This window comes from Haliaeetus leucocephalus, unplaced genomic scaffold, assembly GCF_000737465.1.
Source record: "Haliaeetus leucocephalus isolate CR32 unplaced genomic scaffold, Haliaeetus_leucocephalus-4.0 Scaffold92, whole genome shotgun sequence".
Taxonomy (NCBI): domain Eukaryota; kingdom Metazoa; phylum Chordata; class Aves; order Accipitriformes; family Accipitridae; genus Haliaeetus; species Haliaeetus leucocephalus.
This window is the reverse complement of record NW_010972528.1, coordinates 2,341,662-2,359,932: the sequence shown is the minus strand read 5'-3', so window position 1 is coordinate 2,359,932 and position 18,271 is coordinate 2,341,662. Positions and strand designations below refer to the sequence as shown.

The following is an 18,271-nucleotide window of genomic DNA, read 5'->3' as shown; positions in this document are numbered from 1 at the left end:
CTCACCGGCTGTGCTTGCAGGTGCGGAGTACAGCGAGGACGACGTGAGCGAGCTGGTGCGGGAGGAGGCGGCGGACAGCCCGCGGCCGCCCCGCGGTAGGAGGAGCCCCCGCCGCCCCGCCAGCAGGTACGGCCGCGGGCGGAGCCGCCCCCGGTTCCGCACAGACGCGGTATCCCCTCTCTCGGGTGGGAGAATCCGCCTTGGCTCAGCCCGGCCCGGCTGGGAGCCGCCTCCGCCGTGCGCGTTCCGCCTGGGGCAGCCCTGAGGGCTTGAGAAACGAGAAACGTTCTTCTTCGTCTGGTTTAGCGTCAGAGGCAGAGATCCTCAGGCTTGCAAGACCCTCCCCAGGAGCTAGTTATTTTCCTTTTAGTAAGCCTTTTTAAGAGCAATGCACTTCTCGGTGGGAGAAAAAACCCATACATGTGCAGTTTAGTTAAGGTTGTTTCCTCTCCAGGCCAAGTTCTCCTCCCCTCGTGGTTCCTGCAGTACCCCAGAGTCTGTTATATACTTACAGATACACGGATGCACGTGCCAGTCCACTTCATGGGGACTGCCTGCTTCAGTCTCGCTGTGTTTTCTGAACAGCGTCATCTTTTAATTAAGTAGCTTCACCCCTAAGATTAGGGGGAACCTTTCAGGTAGAATGTCTTAGCGAGAATACAAAATACCGTGTTGTTTCACCAATGCTTACCGTTCAGCTCTGGAATAGTGTTGCAGCACCTCAGTATTTCTTTTTTTGTTTTGTTTGGCATCTGCTTCCAGGAAGAGGAAGAAAGGAGGTCTCTTGCTGGAGCCAGATGACAAAGAGGAAGAAAAGGCTCAGCAGAATGAAGAGGAGGAGGAGGAGGAAGTAGATAATGTAGAGCAGGTGGAAAGAAACAGAGAAGAAGAAGAAAAAAAGAAAGAGGATGCTCTTTGGGCCAGTTTCCTTAGTGATGTGGGACAGAAACCCAAAGCGGTGGCTGCCACACAAGTGATGCAAACTAAAAAGGTAATGGGGGCCTGGGCCTTCACCCAGGGAGTATGGGAAGGGCCTGAAGCTTTAGGGCACACAGCGCTGGTTCTAGCTGGTACCAGGTATCAGTCAGAGCTGGGAAGAGGCCTGGTTTACTCCTGCCCCATCTGTTTTGTAAGCCTGGAGCCCCACTGTGGAGCAAACTATAAGCTGCTGGTTTCCTTCCAGCTGCAGAGGTCTGTGATCTGGCAGTGTTGCTTTTGGAGCTGATTGTCAGCATCTCACAGTGTCCTACGGAGCCCTGTTGGCTTCTCCTTGTGGTCCTGGATTCTCCTTGTGACGTAGGAGCAGCACAGTGAGCTTTGGTCTGAGTTGTAGTTGTGGGCACAGCTCTCCCCTGAGGCTTGTGCCTTCCCTGATGCTCAAAAAAAAAAAGGGGGGAGACTGTGTGTGTGTGTGCGAGTAGGGAAACAGAAGAGACCTGTGCTGACATCTCTGTGCCTTGCCTTTCATCCTTGTACAGTGAGGGGGGTCTGGAAGAGGCTGCATGTTGGGATGGAGATTGTAAGAAGAATGAATCTAGCTTTCTCTAGTTTCCTTTATAAGCCCCATTAACATGCTCTTGCTCTCTGTCTGCAGAGGTTTTCTGTAGAGAGAATTCTGTGCATATTCCCCTATTTAAAAAGATCTGGTTCTTAATAAAACCAAATGCATGTATTTGCTTTGCCAAAGCCTTTCATGCTGAAGGTGGTAAAAGGGAAGAAGGTACCAAAACTGACCCTCTCTTGCTAGAATTGGGTTTTGGTTTGTTTGGTTTGGGTTTGTTTTTTTTTTTTGAGCGGTCAGCCAAAAAAGTATTTTGTGACAAAAGTCTGGATGCTTGACTCAGTGCTGCCTGACAAGTTCTTCTCGCTGTATGAAGCTTCCTTCTACAACTGTTGGAAGGTTGCAGAACAAGTGTAGTTGTGTAATCTTTGCTTGCAACTTTTTGAAGAAGAGTCCTTTCATCTGAACTCTCCTGCTTCTCTCCACCTCAATAGTTACTGGCCGAACAGCTGAGATGGTTGCAGGTAGAATTAGAGAGAAGGAGAGAGGAAAAGTTCTTTTCTGAGCAATTCTACTTTTATGAGTGGATTGCTAAAACATGATTGGTGTCTGAAAGTTCTTCCATAGCCTAGAATAATTTATGGAGAGATGCAGTTCTCTTTGTGGTCTTCTTAATTTGGACTGAAGTTGTCTGCTTGAAGATCTCTCTGGTGTGTGGTTGATTTAGAGCCAGAATTTTGGGTTTTGTTTTGATTATTTATAGGGTCTGAGTTTTTTTATGTATGCTGTTAAAAGCTGTAGTTGTCACTGGGTAAATTAACAGGCATTGTTGACAAATTGCTTAATAAAGATATTCCCCTCTCAAAATAGAGAGACGTTATTGACAAGTAACTTAATATTGTCAGGGTTCTCTGTGAAGGTCGGCCTTGCTTCTCCTGCTGATGGGTTGTGTTCTTCTATATTCTTGACTAAAAATAAACCTGTTTCTGTGTAATCTACTCTGGTAGCTTTACCACCTGGCAGTGTGTAGTTTGGGAGAACTGAGTCTTCAGGCTTTTGCTTACTTTCTGAACCACAGCAGTGTATGCTTGCTCATTCCTACGCTTAATTACAATTTCACTTCTTGGTTTGGGTCTGTTTTGATCCTTGAGCTCCAATGAGAGCCTGAAACCAAAGTGGGGAACTTTCTTCTGGTGGCAGGGGCGTTTGTTTCTTTTTTCTTGTCTGTGGGTGACTTGCTTTGACCAGCCAGCCTAAATTGCAGTGCTACCTGAGGTCTGTGTTGGGTCTTTGGCCCCTTGGAGTGATAATTTTGCTTGGCTCCACAAATGCATTGTTTTGCTTTCTCCTTCGTATATTTTGTAGGGTGAAGAAGAGAAGAGTGGGAACAAGCTTCAGGAGAAACCAAAAGAGTCTGAGAAGCCAAAAGATTCAGGAAAAGTGACAATCACCAAAGTGTTCGATTTCGCTGGTGAGGAAGTCAGGTAAGCTGGCACATGTAATGTGTCTACTGCGGGCTGAGAGCAACCTGGGTGCTGCTCTTCTGTGGGCAGGCTGGAGATCTGCTGTGAAGCATGGTGTATCTTCTCCTTTTTCCTTTACACTTTTTTTTATCATGAGCACATAGAAACCTCAAGGAAAATGAGGCCAAGATTTTTCTGCCTGAGGGCTGCAGAGTATCCTTATATGCAGACCTCGGTCTTTACTCAACTTCAAAATATGCCTGTAAATTCACTTAGGCTTCCCCATCTGGACAGTGTTTAAAATGGTTGGCAAAGCTTCCCGGTGGCACTGCCACTGTGAATGTTGAGACAAGGAGAGAACCGCCTATGGCCCCACAGGGATGATGGTAATGCATTTTATTCCTTCAGTCTAGTCCAAGCCCTGTGCTGGGGGCAGGATATTTGCTGGCACTTTCCCTGGTGATGTTCACAATCTACTACAAAGATCTGCAGACAGTAAGAGGTCTTTTGCTGAATGGACTAATAGCTGAGTGCTTTTATCTCTGAAACAGCTGCGGCAAAGGTGATGGGCTAGGTAAAATCATCCTTTAGGCTGAATTTGGCTTCCAAGAGGCCTCTCAGGGTGGGCTGCAAAAAGGAGCAGGCATTTTATAAATGTGTAAGACCAGAACTGAGGGGCCTGGGTGAACCCACTTGAAATCTGAATGCACTGTGACCTTGTGTTTCTTACCATGGTGTATTTTTTTTTTATACGTAGCTGTAAACCTTGTTTTGTCAGATGAGAATTTCGCCTCTATTTTGTGTGACAGCAGAGGGCAGCAGTTCCCAGCAATAACACCCACGCTGCCTCAATCTGGAGGAGGAAGCAGAGAGCAGGGGCTTCCGCTGCCCTTGCTTTTCCTGTCGGCACTGCTGCCTGAGCTGTTTGAAAAATCTGAGGAGAGCCATGAGTCATAGTAGCGACTTCCCTATTTCCCTGCACAATCCAGGCTGTAGGAATACCCTTCATTCACTGGAGAAATGGCAAAGAACTGTACAACTGCAGCTTTTCTGAGAGAGAGTATCTGTCATACCCTTTCTACAAAGGAAAGGCTAAGTCTTTCCTGTGGATGGGTAAAAATCTGTAGCAGAATTACAGACAGAAATTTTGTCTTCTGATGATGCACGCTCTCCTTCTCAGCAGCCAGCTTGTTTGTCCCCAGTTTTCCCGTACTTTTTCTGGTTCAAATGTGATGTCCTTCCCGCCAGGTGAGAATAGCTGAAGCTATAGGATTGCAGGGCTGTTGTACAAAAGCCTTCTTGGGTTCTGACATATCATCAGATGGCATACGGCAGAACCACATTCGTGGTGCTTTGGGGTTCAATGAAATCAGCGTGCAATCTTATTTGGAGTCTGGGCATGTCCATCTGTGTGTTGTAGGTGAGTGTCATGTCCTAACATGAGCATAGAAGTGTATCACTTAAAGGAGGGGGTTGATTTACAGGGAAAATTGCCTTGTAGGCTTACTTCAGACCATGAGTCTTCCACTTGTGGAAAGGAAGTTTTTTGTGCAATTTTTTGTGAATTATAGGACCCTTTAAAGTAGGAAGCTAATAAAAGCATCTGCTTTGAAGCTTCTTGTTTACCTATGAAAAGAAGCCCCAGATAATTATGATTTAAGCATAGAATTACCCAGGTGTTGTTCTGATTCTGGCATTCTAGATTTTCTGTGGTGATTACAGATTAGCTTTAGCAGTGCTGCTCTTGCTTTTATTGATAATATTAGTCGGAGGGGTCAGGGAAATTTTCACTGTCCTTCAAAAAGTGGCTTGCCTTATGTGAACAGAACTTGTCCAGGGCTCCTAAGATGCCAAGTTTGTGCTTTTGGCATCAGTATCTTATCTGTATTTTTTTAATAGCTATAGCTAAGTTAGATAAAGGCTTATTTTTTGCACCAGTTGTTTTTCTAGTGTCCTTTGTACTGCTCAGTACTGATGTTTCCTTTGGGGAACTGCAAAGGAATCAATACAAGTTTCTACTAATTTTTGATCAAATAGGCAAAAGCTGGAGCCTGGGTAACAGTGAGACTGTAATCCTGCAAACCACCAAGGCTAATGTATTTTTTGTTTACAGCAGCCATTGTATCAACGGATTGCAGAGCCAGCAATGGAAAGTTTGCACTGAGGTCTGGAGGACTGTTTTCTGCTGATACCAGAGTTACAACATGCTACTTTCTTTAGCTCCTTGAGAAAATCCTTCAATGTTTTTTGCCCCCTTGATTTTTGTGATATTCAAAGCTGAGGTTTTTGTGTTGTTTGCTACATCTTGCATCTCTAAATGCATTGTTAGCTATGGGTAGGATATAAGGAGTTATCACTGCTTACAGCTACTGGTCCTTTCCTGCAACAGCAGTAGGTGAGGACCAGAGGGCTGCTTTTTCTTTAGACTAGCAGGAGGTTGTTTTTGCACAACCCTAACGTCTGCAAATGCTCTGAATACCAAATGCTGACTTCCTTGCCTGGGGAAGCAGCTGGCAAATTGTTGGTTACAAAGGACAACACACGGTAGTTGTGTGTGTGCGCGTGTTTCAGGACTGAAAGAACTGGAATGAGAGAGCTGTCTCTGTTGCTTTCCTTTCTAAATGGTTTGAGGCTACTTTTAAGTGTTGCTCTTTTGAAAGCTTGAGAAGAATTTAGATCAGTATTTAAGCACTGATAGATTCAGGGCACAAATTTCCACAGTCTGCTCGCTGAAGCTCTTGACAGAAGATCATTTAGCCCTGATCTCACATTGCAGAACAATTTGTTTTCTTCTGTAAGAAGATGGTATAATCTCTCGTGCATGGTTGGAGTAGCAGAAGTCTCTTGAAAGAGATCTCCAGCTACAGGGCTATACTAGAACAGTGAAAGACCTTCCTCTTTAAGCTGCCAACTCCCTTATAGGTTATTGTTGCCCTTAATGTCCATTTTGATTAGTCTGTGCTTGTATCAGTTGCTAATACTGAACTTCAGGTTCAGAGAATTACAAATTGCCAATTACCAAGTATTAAATTTAATGGCTTTTAATTTTATAAAATACATAATTTAGTATTACCTTGTAAAAGCAAAGCTGTTGAATCCTGGAACTAGAAACAATCTTTAATTGATTTCTGTGTTTTCCAGTTGTGACTCTTCTGTCTGCTTTTCATTCCTCCCTGGTGTTAAATAGACCAGGAGCAGCAGGTGACTGTCACCCAAATGGCTGTAATTGTGGGCAGTGGGAGCAATTTGCAAAGGCAGTTCAGCATCTAAATGGAAGTTCAAGTCTCAGTGGCAGAGGAGATTGAAGTTCCTTTTAAGCCTCTGGTTTCTAAACTTGCCTCATGATGCAGGATGTGTGGTTGCATTAATAGGGAATCGCATCCCTGTTGCCAGGGTTTATCTGTTGCAAAATGTAATTGCTGTATGATGAGGCTTGTTTTCTCTTTGGCACTCCAAGCTACTTTGGCTGCTGGCTTTCTTTACACCGCTGCTGTGCTCGGTGTATCAAAATGGTTCTGTGCTTCTTCCATGAAAGTCAACTCTGTTCATCCAGGACTGCAGCAGAATGCAGCTCACTTACACGGAGCTGGCCCAACCCCGTGGTGTCAATCACAATGTAACAACTTGTGAGGGAAGAGCAAAGTCGGGTCATTGAATGCTAGCAGGAATAGGTTTTAGTTTGAAACATCTTCTGTGTACCTTCATTCGGTTTGTGGGAGGCAAAATGAAGTCGAGAGCAGCGATGGTGTCTGGCTTGGGTGCTAATTCAGGAATGGGAGGCCTGTGTTTGACACCCTGCTTTGTTCATACATTGCAAATTCCAAGTAAAGGATTCAAAACTAGAAGCTTTATATTTCTGTGCATATGTGCTTTGTTCATGTGGTTTAAATCTAAAGCTTTACAGGCCAAGGTTGTTGTTCTGGTGGGAATGCTTTCCTGGTTCCTGGGAATGCAACTGCAGAGTTGCCATGCTGTACTGATAGTGTTGTGTTGTGCTGGCAAAACTGTGGCTCGTGCTGCTTCAGTGACCCTCAGCCACTTCCCCGTGTGTGTGAATAAAGCAGCCAAGCCAAAGCAAAGCTGTAGTAGGACTCTACTCTCCATCTGTCACTGGGGAGAGCCCTGGTCTTTTCCTGATATCTGGCAAGGTGTTCCTGTCACAGCTCCCTTTACTTTCCTACAAGGCTGTCTTTTCCAGGAGTGTCAGTCTGGGATCCAGAAAGACTCCCAGCAAGCTGGGCAATGGCCTCAGACCTCTGCACTGTGGTCCCTTCCTGCCCAGTCCTCACTGCTGATAGGTGGCAAATAGCTAACTTCTTAGAGGCAATTGCTCCTGACCTCTGGAGAACTTGCAGATCAGATTTTGCATTAACTCTTGAGCTTTTTTCTTGAGCTTCTTCACTGTGCTTGCATACTCTGAATCTGTTTCTTTCAGCCCTCTTGTGTGTCTGGCAGGTGTTCCTGTGATGTAAGTAATTCTTGGCTTCTTGCCACATCTGGGGCCAGAATTGCCATGCAAGCTGCATGGCCGCTGGCAGCATGGTGGGCCTGGATCCATGTAGAAATGTTTCAGGAAGAGGTTTCAGGATCCTCTTTCCATATCTGCAGTGTGAGCTCCCTTCTGCTGTCTAGATGCTGGGATTAAGTGAGTGCAATGATACAGCCGCTACTTTCTTGCATGCTGTGAGTCTTCCTCCTGCCGAGCAGCTGGTAAGTGCTGAAGGTATCATTCTTACTGCTATGTCAGAAATTGCCAGACCACAGAGCCCTGAACCTGAAGCATTTACAGCCAGCGAGCTGGGGCTTTGCTGTGGGACCTTGCATAATGGGTAAATGTTTTTCCAGTGAACTCTTTGGTTACTTTCATATTTGAAGGCTGAGCAGATGGGTGAGATTTTGCTGAGTTTGAAGCTCATCTTTTCAGGTTGAGCTCCATAATCTTTATCTGCTTCTTAAGTGCCTGTTTCCTGATTAATTCAGGCTGCTTCTGAAAGTATTCTTCAGTGTTTGCCTGATTAAAGCTTACTGTTGCTTTGAACTCGGTGCTGGAATGCCCATGTTTGGTGGGGCAGCAAGCCCTGCACAGTGCTCTTGCTGGGAGAGCTCTCAGCTTAAATTCATAGCCGTGAAAATCATCTAATTTATGGTGGTCTTTTTTTCTTGCTCCAAGGGACAGATGATGACCCAATTCCATGGACATTATTTGCTTTTTTTAAGATTGCTTTTAGGTGGGTTTTAATATAGCATTTAGTCTAGAGGTATATACAAAGGAGCAGAAAGCTCTCTGATGTGTTTGAAGTCCTTGAAGTCTTTACAGATGTAAAGAGGGAAAATCCTTAGCTTTCCTACAGAACTTTCTGTCCATGCAGCTCAAAGCACTTTTTAAAGAAGTGTTGTTATTCCCCATCTGGGAATATGAAAACCGAGGCATGCCAGAGTTGATGATATCCACTCATTCACTGGGGCTCCTGGATCTCATGGCTCAGGATCCCCAGGGGTCCAAACTTCACTCGTGAATTGCATGTACCAAATCAAACTATGAAGGGCCAGTGCCAAACATACTGGACAATAAGCAGCGTCATGCTGAGTATGTGACTTCCTGCCGGATATAATGAATACTTAAAAGTTCATATAGTTTTGCAGAAGGAACTGGGCAAAACTCATGTCAGAAAAATTTGTCTGGGCCGTTATATGCGAGACAAGAACTCCATCTCTGGATAAGGACTCCCCACTGTTGACTCTTGTAGGAGACCAGATTTGTGACTTAGAATAGCCTCTGGTCTTGCACAATTTGACTGCTTTCATTTGTGTGTCCACCGTGCTGCAAGGAAACAAGTTGTGCTGGCTATGTGTGCTGAACAGAGTTGAGAGACAGCTTGTATCCTAGGTTAGAGAAGATGATGGTTCACAGTGGGGCTGTTGCATCTTAAAAGCAAAATACAAAACTTTAATGAGGAACATAGAGTATCTGATTAATAACCAAATAGCTATAAGCTTAAATCATTGTAGTAATTACTGGGGTTTTTACTGGCTGAGGCTGATATTTCATCTCCCACAGATGAAGTGTGGGGTGAAAGAGAACCTGGTTTTTATCTGTTACTGTTTGTAAATGGTTATCATCTAGGATGTTCCTGGAAAAAAAAAACTTATTACTCATTCTGTGTTGCTGCTTCACAGGTTTTCATCCTACCTTAAGGATTCAAGAAGAAAAGATTTTTTTCAAAGGAGATTGTTCTTAAGTTGGAACTTAAGGACCGTAAGTTGGATCAGTGGGTTTTGGTGGTGAAATTCATGACCTTTTGAGCAGGAGAAGCAAAGGTTGAGTGAGGTGGCTGAGGGCAGGTTCTTGTCAGGAGGCTTGCCTGGGCTAATAAAAGCCCTTTCTCGACCAATAGTGCGGATCTCCTTTGTACAAGAATGCCGTTGACGATGGGAATTGTGCAGGCAGGGCTACAGGCCGTGGCCAGAGTTTCTTTTTTTGGTGTCCCATGAAGTCATCAGGGTCAACATATCCTTTAACTTAGGTCTGGTTGAGTGGGGTGGTGAGGTCTGAGCCCAGTCTGGTGTTAGCTGGGCTGCTGGACTCTTCACCTTGGTGAGCTACTCAGGAGAGCTGTGCTGAGCTCAGGACTGATTTATTCCCTCACGGCAAGGAGAAGTGCTGACCTGTGTGCAGCATTGCTGAGGTTATAATTCAGTTCTCTGTAGTTGTACAGTGCTGGTTCTTGGGGATTTCTTGATGCTGCCTCTCATTAGTGAAATACTGGTTTTCTTTTTTTTTTAATTTTAGCTCATCTGTGTGCTTGTTGAATAGACATCTATGTCCTCGACTGTTCACTGTCTCTAACCCCAGATTTGCTGTCCTCTTCCAGAGCTTGATCCCTTGATCCCAACCCTTTTTAGGAGAGAGCAGGTGGAAGTGCCTGCAGGAGAAGCAGATCAGACATCTGAGAACAGCCAGAGCTTTCCAAAGTCCTTGTTCAGCCTCTGATTTCCTTTTCAGTGGCTGTGATCTCCTCTCTGCTCCTTACATGGCAACTGAGACTGACAAAATGTGACAAAGTTGGGAAACAAAGGGGGTGTAAGCCAAGGAGTTTGGGAGACTACCACCTATTTTATTGTTTTGCTTTGAAGGCAGTTAGGGTAGCTGTCTGAGCAATAGCTGCTGCTTCTGCTTCTTCCTGGCAAGCATTGAGCAGGAGTGGGACAAATGCTGAGGCTGATAGAGTTAATGTATTTCAAGGGGAAGGGGAAAAAAGAGGGAATTTACTTCCACAAGTCTCAAGATTTAGAGCTGGCACAGAGAACAATTTTAAAAATGTGTAATTGTCCATGTGTGTTCTTGCTCTGTGGTCTCAGCATGGCTCAGTCAGATGTGTTAGGCTAATTAGCACTGAGCGAACATGTAATACCATTAACTCTCTCCTTACCTTGTGATGCTTTTCAGGAAACTCAGCCGATGAATAATAGCAGGGGGTTGGCAGCATGCTCACACTTCTTGCTGGGTGTGAATCTTGGTCATTTGTTTTGTGCTTATGGGTTTTGTGCGATGCTGAGTGAAGGATGGTTGCTTTTAAAATCAGGAGAAAGATCAGTAGTTTGGGTGTGCTTCTCTTACTGATGTAGGTAGTGTGGTGTGTGTCAGATCAAGGCTGATGTGTATGTGACATGTTCCATGTGTGCTTTTTTTGCAAAAGCCTTTGCTGTATTGCTTATACATGTGAGTGAGAAGGCAGGTGAGCGTTACAAGAATCTGTGTGCTGAAGTCTTATATTTGGAAAGCCCTGCCTTTTATCCAGGTGGATAGCAAGTGATACACAGCTTACACCAGATGAGGTAGACAGGTGTTATCAGATATGGAAGGCAGTGAACTGAACTAATGGGGCAGAGGAAGAAACCACTCACTGTATTTTGGTGTGCTTTCTGCAATGGCTTTGACTACAGTAGCAAGGAAGTATTAAGAAAAGTAAGACAAATGAATTTCAGTAGCCCCTTGAAAAGTCACTCAAAACTCCAGCCTCTCTGAGGACATTTGTTTTGTGTTGGTGATTGGTGATACTAGATGTTCATAGGGTTTTATCCTCAGTCCTTCTTGACTAAGAGGTTCTAAAGAAATGTATTCTAGCCACTCTCCAGTGACATACCACTCCTCAATGAGGCCTGCACAGTGCAAAAACCTTGGCTTTTAAGATTTTTCCAGAAATTTCATCTGAGCAGTAGGAGCCTGGGGATGATGCCATGGGACCATAAGACAAATCACACCACCCAGAATGACATGGAATATCAATGTGACCGCTGTTTAAAGGTGGCAGTCTAAAAAGTGACTGGTTGCTTTTCTACAGACGAGCACCAAAATGCTGATCTTGGCATAATGGAGTGTAGGCAGCAGCCTTTTCCTGTCTTTATGCTGCTGTTATTCTTGGAGGTCAGAGCATGCCTCAGTTATCCACGGTTCATATTGGCTTTTTCCAATTTAAAAAATGGCCATTGATTTTTTTTTTTTTTTTTTTTTGGAAGCCAATAGGTGAAAATGTTACCTTTCAAAAGATGCTTAAGAATGAAGGGGTCTCAGGGGCACATTTTGATAACCTTTCCTCTGTGTGCATCCATTCCCTGATGCTTCAGAATTTCCTTGGGGAATCCTAATATCATACAATGCTGATTGGCATGACAGTGGCCCAGAGATGAGCTCATTAAGTGTGAGCAGGAGCTGTGTTGTGTGGTGGTTCACTTGGTAGGCATTTGCCTTTCTCAAAGGCAGCTGCAGAAATTAAAACTTTATAAACAGTGTGACAAACGGAGCTAGAACGCTACTTTAGAAGTAGCCACTTGCTTCTAAAGTAAATCATGTTATGGTCTGCTTAATGTGCCTTGAGAAGGGGAATGGCCTAACAAACAGCTTCTATTCAGGATTTTCATTAGTAGATGTGCAGATGAGGCTTCTGCTTAGGTGGGGAAACTGAAGCACAGAGGGGCTGTGACTTGCAAAGTGTTACACAGTAGTGCCAGCTTTGTCCAGTGCGTTATCTGGCATTTGCCAACATGCTGACTCCTGTCTTCTTCTTTTATCTTACTATGCTTTTGAAAATCCCAAAGCGACTGAGCAGATGTCCATCTGAAAGTCATCTTATGCTTCTAATATGGCTTGATGCTTTTAAGGAAATAATTGATGTGTGCTGGTTTTATTTGTGCATTTTTGCTGGTAATCAGTGTGATGAAACAGAAGGCTCAGCTGGGATCTCCAAAGGTAGGAGGAGTCTCAAAGCATCTCCAAAATGATGGCTTGACCTCCAGATTAACCTGGGCATTTTTAGGGCTTTTAAACCTGTGTTATCTTGGCTCTGCATCAGCTTTGGGAACTGGATGACCAACTGCATTCTCCCATTTTCAGGTTCTTCCAAGTGTTTTCTGCCTGTGTTGTGTGTAGTTAGTGTGGAAATACTTAAGTAAAAATCCCACCCTTCCCCAGTAGGTAAGGGAGGAGACATTGTTTCTGTACCTGGCTCTCAGACAATTTCCTGACTTTTAAAAATGTGGAAACAGAAGGTGCTTAATGACCTAGTCAGGTTTCACAGGGGCTCTTTTGCTATTAGTAAGGGGATCTTTTGTCCCTCTGTTCATGCCTTCATCACAGGGGCCTCAGATCCAGTCCCAGCATTTTGCGGCTCACCCTGTTTCCCTTGCTTCCAAGCTGCTGCCTCATTCTTGACAGCTCCAGGCTCAGAAAGGGGCTTTTGATGTCTGGTGAGATGCTAGCAGAGCCTGCTTTGCAGCCCTTGGGCCTGGGGTTTTCCCTGCCGGAAAGTACAGCTTGAAAGATGGATTTTTTTTTTTTTTTTAAACTAAGATTCTGAAGCAGGAAGGTTTCTGTGTTAGCCTGAAGGCAAGGCAAAGCTGCTCTCTGCCTTACTATCTCATTAACGCGTTACAAACCGAGTCAAGCTTAGTCTAGCTTTTTCCCCATGGGGACGCTTCTGCTTTGTAGTTTGTGTTGGCTCCTGTTGTGATCTGTGTAACCTTTGTGTCCAGTGTTCATTGCAGTAAGTGAATTTTGAACCCCTGGCTCTTAAGACCTATGATATTCCTTCCTTCAGCAAGAGAAGAGATCCATAACGCAAATGTCGCACTGCTTTGCAGGAGTTGTGGGGTTGCAGGGATCTATCTTGCTTTCAGCATACTTGCAAGTCATGGTTTACAGGGTCAGAAGACTGTCGTGCTCACATGTACAGCAGCTGCATCTGTTCACCTGGATTGCTCAACTCAGAGGTGTGTTCCATAATTTGAAGTTAATCCTTTTGGGAGATACAAATAAAAAGGACGGGAAGCCTCAAAGACTGAAATGCTAAATGCATGGCAGGATTTTGAGGCAGTGCAGTGGGGCTGGGCGAAGGAATAGTTATCCAAAGAAGAAAGCAGAGACCTGATGCTTGGAGATACTTAAAACTGGGGTGAATAAAGCTGCAGTCAACAAGGAGGTGAAACCTGTGCCCTGGCTGTGGGTCAGCTACTCCAGAGAGCTGTGTTTGATGAGCTCCACCTATTGCAAGCCCCAGCGGAAGCTTGGTAACTGGAGTGCTACTTCCCTTTGGATTTAGAGAGAGTCTTGAGGAAGTAGCAAGCAGAAGTCCAAAAGGGGCCTGACAGCTTGGGCAGCATCTCAGGTGGCAGCACTGTCCATGTGTTTTCTTTACAACGGTCACAGAGTCTTTGTCATACAGGAGATGATGGAAAATTGGTTGTTTCCTTCAAGGCTTACGAGGTTAGAACATGGATGTCAAAATGTACTACTTATGCATTATTGACGTTAAAATACCATTCATCTCTGCTTATTTTCAGATGAATTGGTTTAAGATGCAGCCTGGGCTGACTGCTTGGATAGCAGCACACACCTGCTGCGAAGAGCAGCACCAGGCAGGCAGCTTGGCCCTTGCCTGACTCCAAGAGAGCTCTGATCAGATTTGTTTCTTTTTAAGAACCAGCCAGCAGCTTCTGTGCAGATAGGCAGCCCGCAAAATTATCAGTCACTCCAGCCTGGTCTTGTCTGTGTTGCTTCAGGGAATAGGCTCAGTTTCCCAGGGAACAGCTTCTCCTACCTGGTTTGAAGAGCAAGGTTTGGAGAATGTTGGGGTTTTTTTTCTGAAAGGGAGAAAACTAATTGTTTGGTTTTGAAATTAGAAAAGTGATGGGGACTTGTTAATTTTAGCTCTGTTTGCTTCACACCAGGTAATCCAGCATAAAATAAATACATACTCAGTATGCAGGTAGGTGTGGCCTGGAGGTTCAGTTGTGTGAGGACTTAATTGTCTCCTGGAAGGTGCTGAACACATGCACTCCTGTGGCTTCAGTTTCATGCAGGCAGGAGCACCTGCCTCTTGTACAGTGCATCTGTCTGTGGAAGGCACCCAGAACATGGCAGCTTAAGCACAAGAGTCCACCAAAAAAGTATTTAGGCAAAATATTCCTCTTGACTCAGAAGGGATTAAGTTTTTTTACAAACCCCTCTAGGTAAGTATTGCTTGCTCCTCAAGTGATCATTCCAGAAGGCTAGAGGACTATTTAATGAGGCTAGACACAGATGGGGAATATTGAAAAAGGATAATTAGCCTCATTTTCCCCCCCCTTGGCCTGTAATTCCCCAGAGCTAACAACATTAAGAGAATGTGGAAAGTTTTGTAATTGTGTCAGGTCTAAACTGGGGCAGGTTTCCCAAGTGAGGCCTGAGTGTCCCATGTATGTGTGGTAAGGAGCTGGTATTTTCCAGAGCTTCCACTCTTGTTCTCCCTTTCTCAGCATGGAGATCAGGGGAGATGGTACCTTTGTGCTGCTGCAATTAGGGATCTTAACTATCTTCTCAGCTCCAAGGCCCCTTATACCCAAATACCAACATGTGCTTTTTCAGCCTGATTGTGCACCAGGCATTTTGATTAGGAAAATGCAGTTGTGTTGAGCCACCTGGGGGTAAGTTGGAGGGGTTTTGGCACTTGGAATGCATAAGGTTGCTATTACAGAGTAGACTATGGACAGAAGCCTGCAAGCCTTCTTGATGTGGCTGTTTGGCTTTCCCAGCTTCCCCTATCTTGCCTCTGAGATCCTGCCTCCTTTTCCCCTCCTTTCAAGGATGTGGCTCTGCTGAAGTGCTTCTGTAAGGGCTTGCAGGGCACCTTGCTGCTGAGCTGTGCACTTTCCTGAAACACTGCACTGTTGGCATCCCTTATGTTAGTTCTGTTTCTTGCAAACAGGACTGGATTCAGCTGTGCTTGAGTAGGGGCACCTGACCACTGCACTGGGGTGAGTCATGGGGTGTGGGTGTTGTGTTCTGCTATGGTAGCAGGAGTGGGATGATGTGATGGATTGGGACCCTCCTCTTCACACCTGGTAACTCTGCACCTGGTGTAAGACCAGAACACAGGAGAAAAGCTGGTATATTAGACTTACTCTGCCACTGAACTGAAGTATGAAAATTTAGCTGTTTATGTGGCTAAGGGGATTGCTGGGAGCAGATCAAACACTTGTTCTTATATTAGGATGCTACAGTTCAGTACTCTAAGCGCGTGCTCTGTGCAACAACTTCTGGGACAGCCTGTGACAGCATGTTGGTTGTCTTCATGTGGTTTGGTGCCCAGCATACATAACTGAGGCCTTTTCCGTGCACATAGGTTGCAGCATTTCAGTTAGTAAATATAAAGGGAAGGGTGAGAAATTCTTCAGTGGAAGATGGAAGTAACGTATCCATAGCTGGGCATCAAAACAGGAGGCTGGGTGGGTGTGGTTATGCTTTAATGCTTGGGTATCACTTTGAGCTTGGTTCAGAGGTGAAGGGTCCTTAGAAGGACACCTGTAAGTATTAGAGGCACTTAGTGATCTAGTGTCTAGCATGTTTTCCTTGTAATAACTTTGTAATAGGGAAGACCTTTCTATTTTACAGTTGCACAGCACCTTGTACAGTAGTATCATCTGTGCTACTATGCTCCAGCACGGTCCAAAAAAATTAGTAACTGTTCTGCATTTTGGAAGTCTTACTATGGAATTTAATAGCATAGCAGTATAATGAAATCTTTATAGGAAAGTGATGAGAGCGAGTGGTTTTGTGTGTGAATTACAGGGTCTGTGAGTGGGCGAGACACTAGCTACTTGTTTTATTGCTGACAATGTACTTATTTTCATGTTTATTCCTGGATTACAATGTGTGAATAGCATCCCAATGAATAGCCAGGCAAATAGTTATTTATCAAGTATTTAAAAGTGAAAGGTCTTGTAATTTTCCTTAGTAATGACTGTGATTTCTTCCAGCTGGATTAATTGCTCCCATGAAGAACAAGAAGTGTTTTGGTTTCTACATGCAGAGTTATTGTCTCCCATAATAATGCAGACCAGAGGATTTTTTTCCTTCCTGGCCTGGGATCTGGGAAAGGTTGAAATATGCATAACCTGAATTAATACCTTGTAAAGCCCTTTAATATTCTTCCGTTTGTCATTTCGGTTGGAGTGATGCAGGAGTCACTGCTGGCATCAGCCCAGCAGCAGCCTGCCTCAGAGCTGCTTTTGTTTCAGTTTATGAGGCAATCAGTGGGTCTTGTGATGGAATCGCCTTGAAAGGTCACTTATAATTATGTTTCTGACACATTCCTCTGTCCCCAGCTGGGCAGTCCTGATGGAACAGGTTGCCTGCAGCTTTGTGGCTCTGTTGCTACAGTGGACAACTTGAAAAATATACTCTAGAGCAGCTGCTGGCAGGCCAAAGGGGGCAAAAACATTTGAACAAAGTGTTATGTTCTGTGCCCAGCCGTTGCTGCTGGTACACTGAGGTGATGGAGGAAGCAAGTATCAAAGCCTAAGTAATACCTTGGTAGCAACCTGTCTCATGCCCCTGGATAGCAAAGTGATTTCTTTGCTGCTGAACTGAGTGTCTTTGAAGGGCTGTGCCAAACCTTCCCTGCACATCGCGTTGAGTGGCCACAGCAGACAGAGTTTTTTCCTTTCTCACCCTTCCTGGGACTGACCATCTTCCTGCTCTGAGACCTGTGGCTTGTAGTGCTGGTCTAACCAACATCATGCTACCTCTGTCAGACTACAGGCTGGCAAATCCCTGGAGCCATTTTTCATGTGCATCTTAGCTTCTTGCCTTCCTTCACCTCAGCTGGTGGACAACATTCAGTTTTGTCTCTGGGTTGGAGAAGACTGAAGGTAGTCACGAAGTTAAGATCAAGGGGCCCTATGTTTAGATCCTAGCTCTGCCACAGGCTTTGAAAACCTGTTCCCTATTGTGCATGTCCAGATCCCGTAAGCTATTTAATTGCCAGATTCCTGTAGGTTTATGGGAGCTGAACTGACCTGTCATCTCTTAGCGCGACAAGCAGAGTTAATGGCAAGGCGTGCTTTCTGTGACCTCTGCTTCCTTTCCCAACTCCTGCCTCCTCTTGGTCCTACACTCTTCAAGTCCCAGAAATGTGCAGGGTTTCACAGCTAGGATCTAACCCAGGGGCAGGTACTGTGGCTGTGTTGAGGCCAGCACCGAGGGGTTGGTTGGTTTTTTTTTTTTTCCAGGGCATGTGGTTACTATGCTATGCCTCTGAAATTCCTGCGTGCTCGGGGTCCGCCTGATGTTTCTCATGGCAGCTCACGCATTTCCTGCGCACCAGGGGTGGACCCTGATGGCACGAGAGTGCAGGGAGGTGACAGGAGGAGGGGGACCATGCTGGGCGCCAGTGCTGCAGAGTGCATGAGAAACAGTGCTGCTTCCCAGCTGGGTAGGGGATGGAGCCGGCTCTTTGGATACTGTGTTTGAAAATAAATAGGCTGTGTGATTGTATTAATCTGAAGCCGGCACTCGTGGCTCCAGGGTCTCTATGGGGAGTTCTGGCTAACTGATGCATGAAGACACCAAGTTTATTCTGTCAAAGGAGATTCACGGATGTAGAGTAACCTTTGACGTATGACTGCTGTATGATGTGACTGTCCTTGCTGAGGGCTGTGACTGGGTGGTATGTTTGGGATGCCCTAAATTGTGACAATGCTGCAGCAAGGCTTTTGTTTCTTCCTGAACTGCTTTTCCCGCCCCACCCCTTTCCAATCTGATCAGCAAACACTTCTAAATATTCATAATGTGGGATTTGTCTCCATCCACATGACTGCTGTTGATTTGAAAGGCATGTGACAATGCAGGGGGGAGATGGGGTTAATCTCCTGCACTGGCTGAACAAGGCTGTGCAGGGGGTGTACAGCATGAGAATTTATTGTTATTTCTGAACATGCCTTTTCCACTGTGTTTGCAGTCTGCAGAAAAGGAGGAAGAACAATTTCCTTGCCC

General features: G+C 45.1%; 1 protein-coding gene across 1 annotated transcript in view; it reads left to right on the top strand.

Moving 5' to 3' along the window:
- The window catches only part of CFDP1 (craniofacial development protein 1), a 67,094-nt gene that overhangs the window by 272 nt on the left and 48,551 nt on the right, over nt 1-18,271 (top strand). The window contains exons 2-4 of the mRNA XM_010585213.1: nt 21-126; nt 763-991; nt 2,867-2,985. Of these exons, the coding sequence (XP_010583515.1) occupies nt 21-126; nt 763-991; nt 2,867-2,985 (454 nt within the window). The remainder of the gene's footprint in view (nt 1-20; nt 127-762; nt 992-2,866; nt 2,986-18,271) is intronic.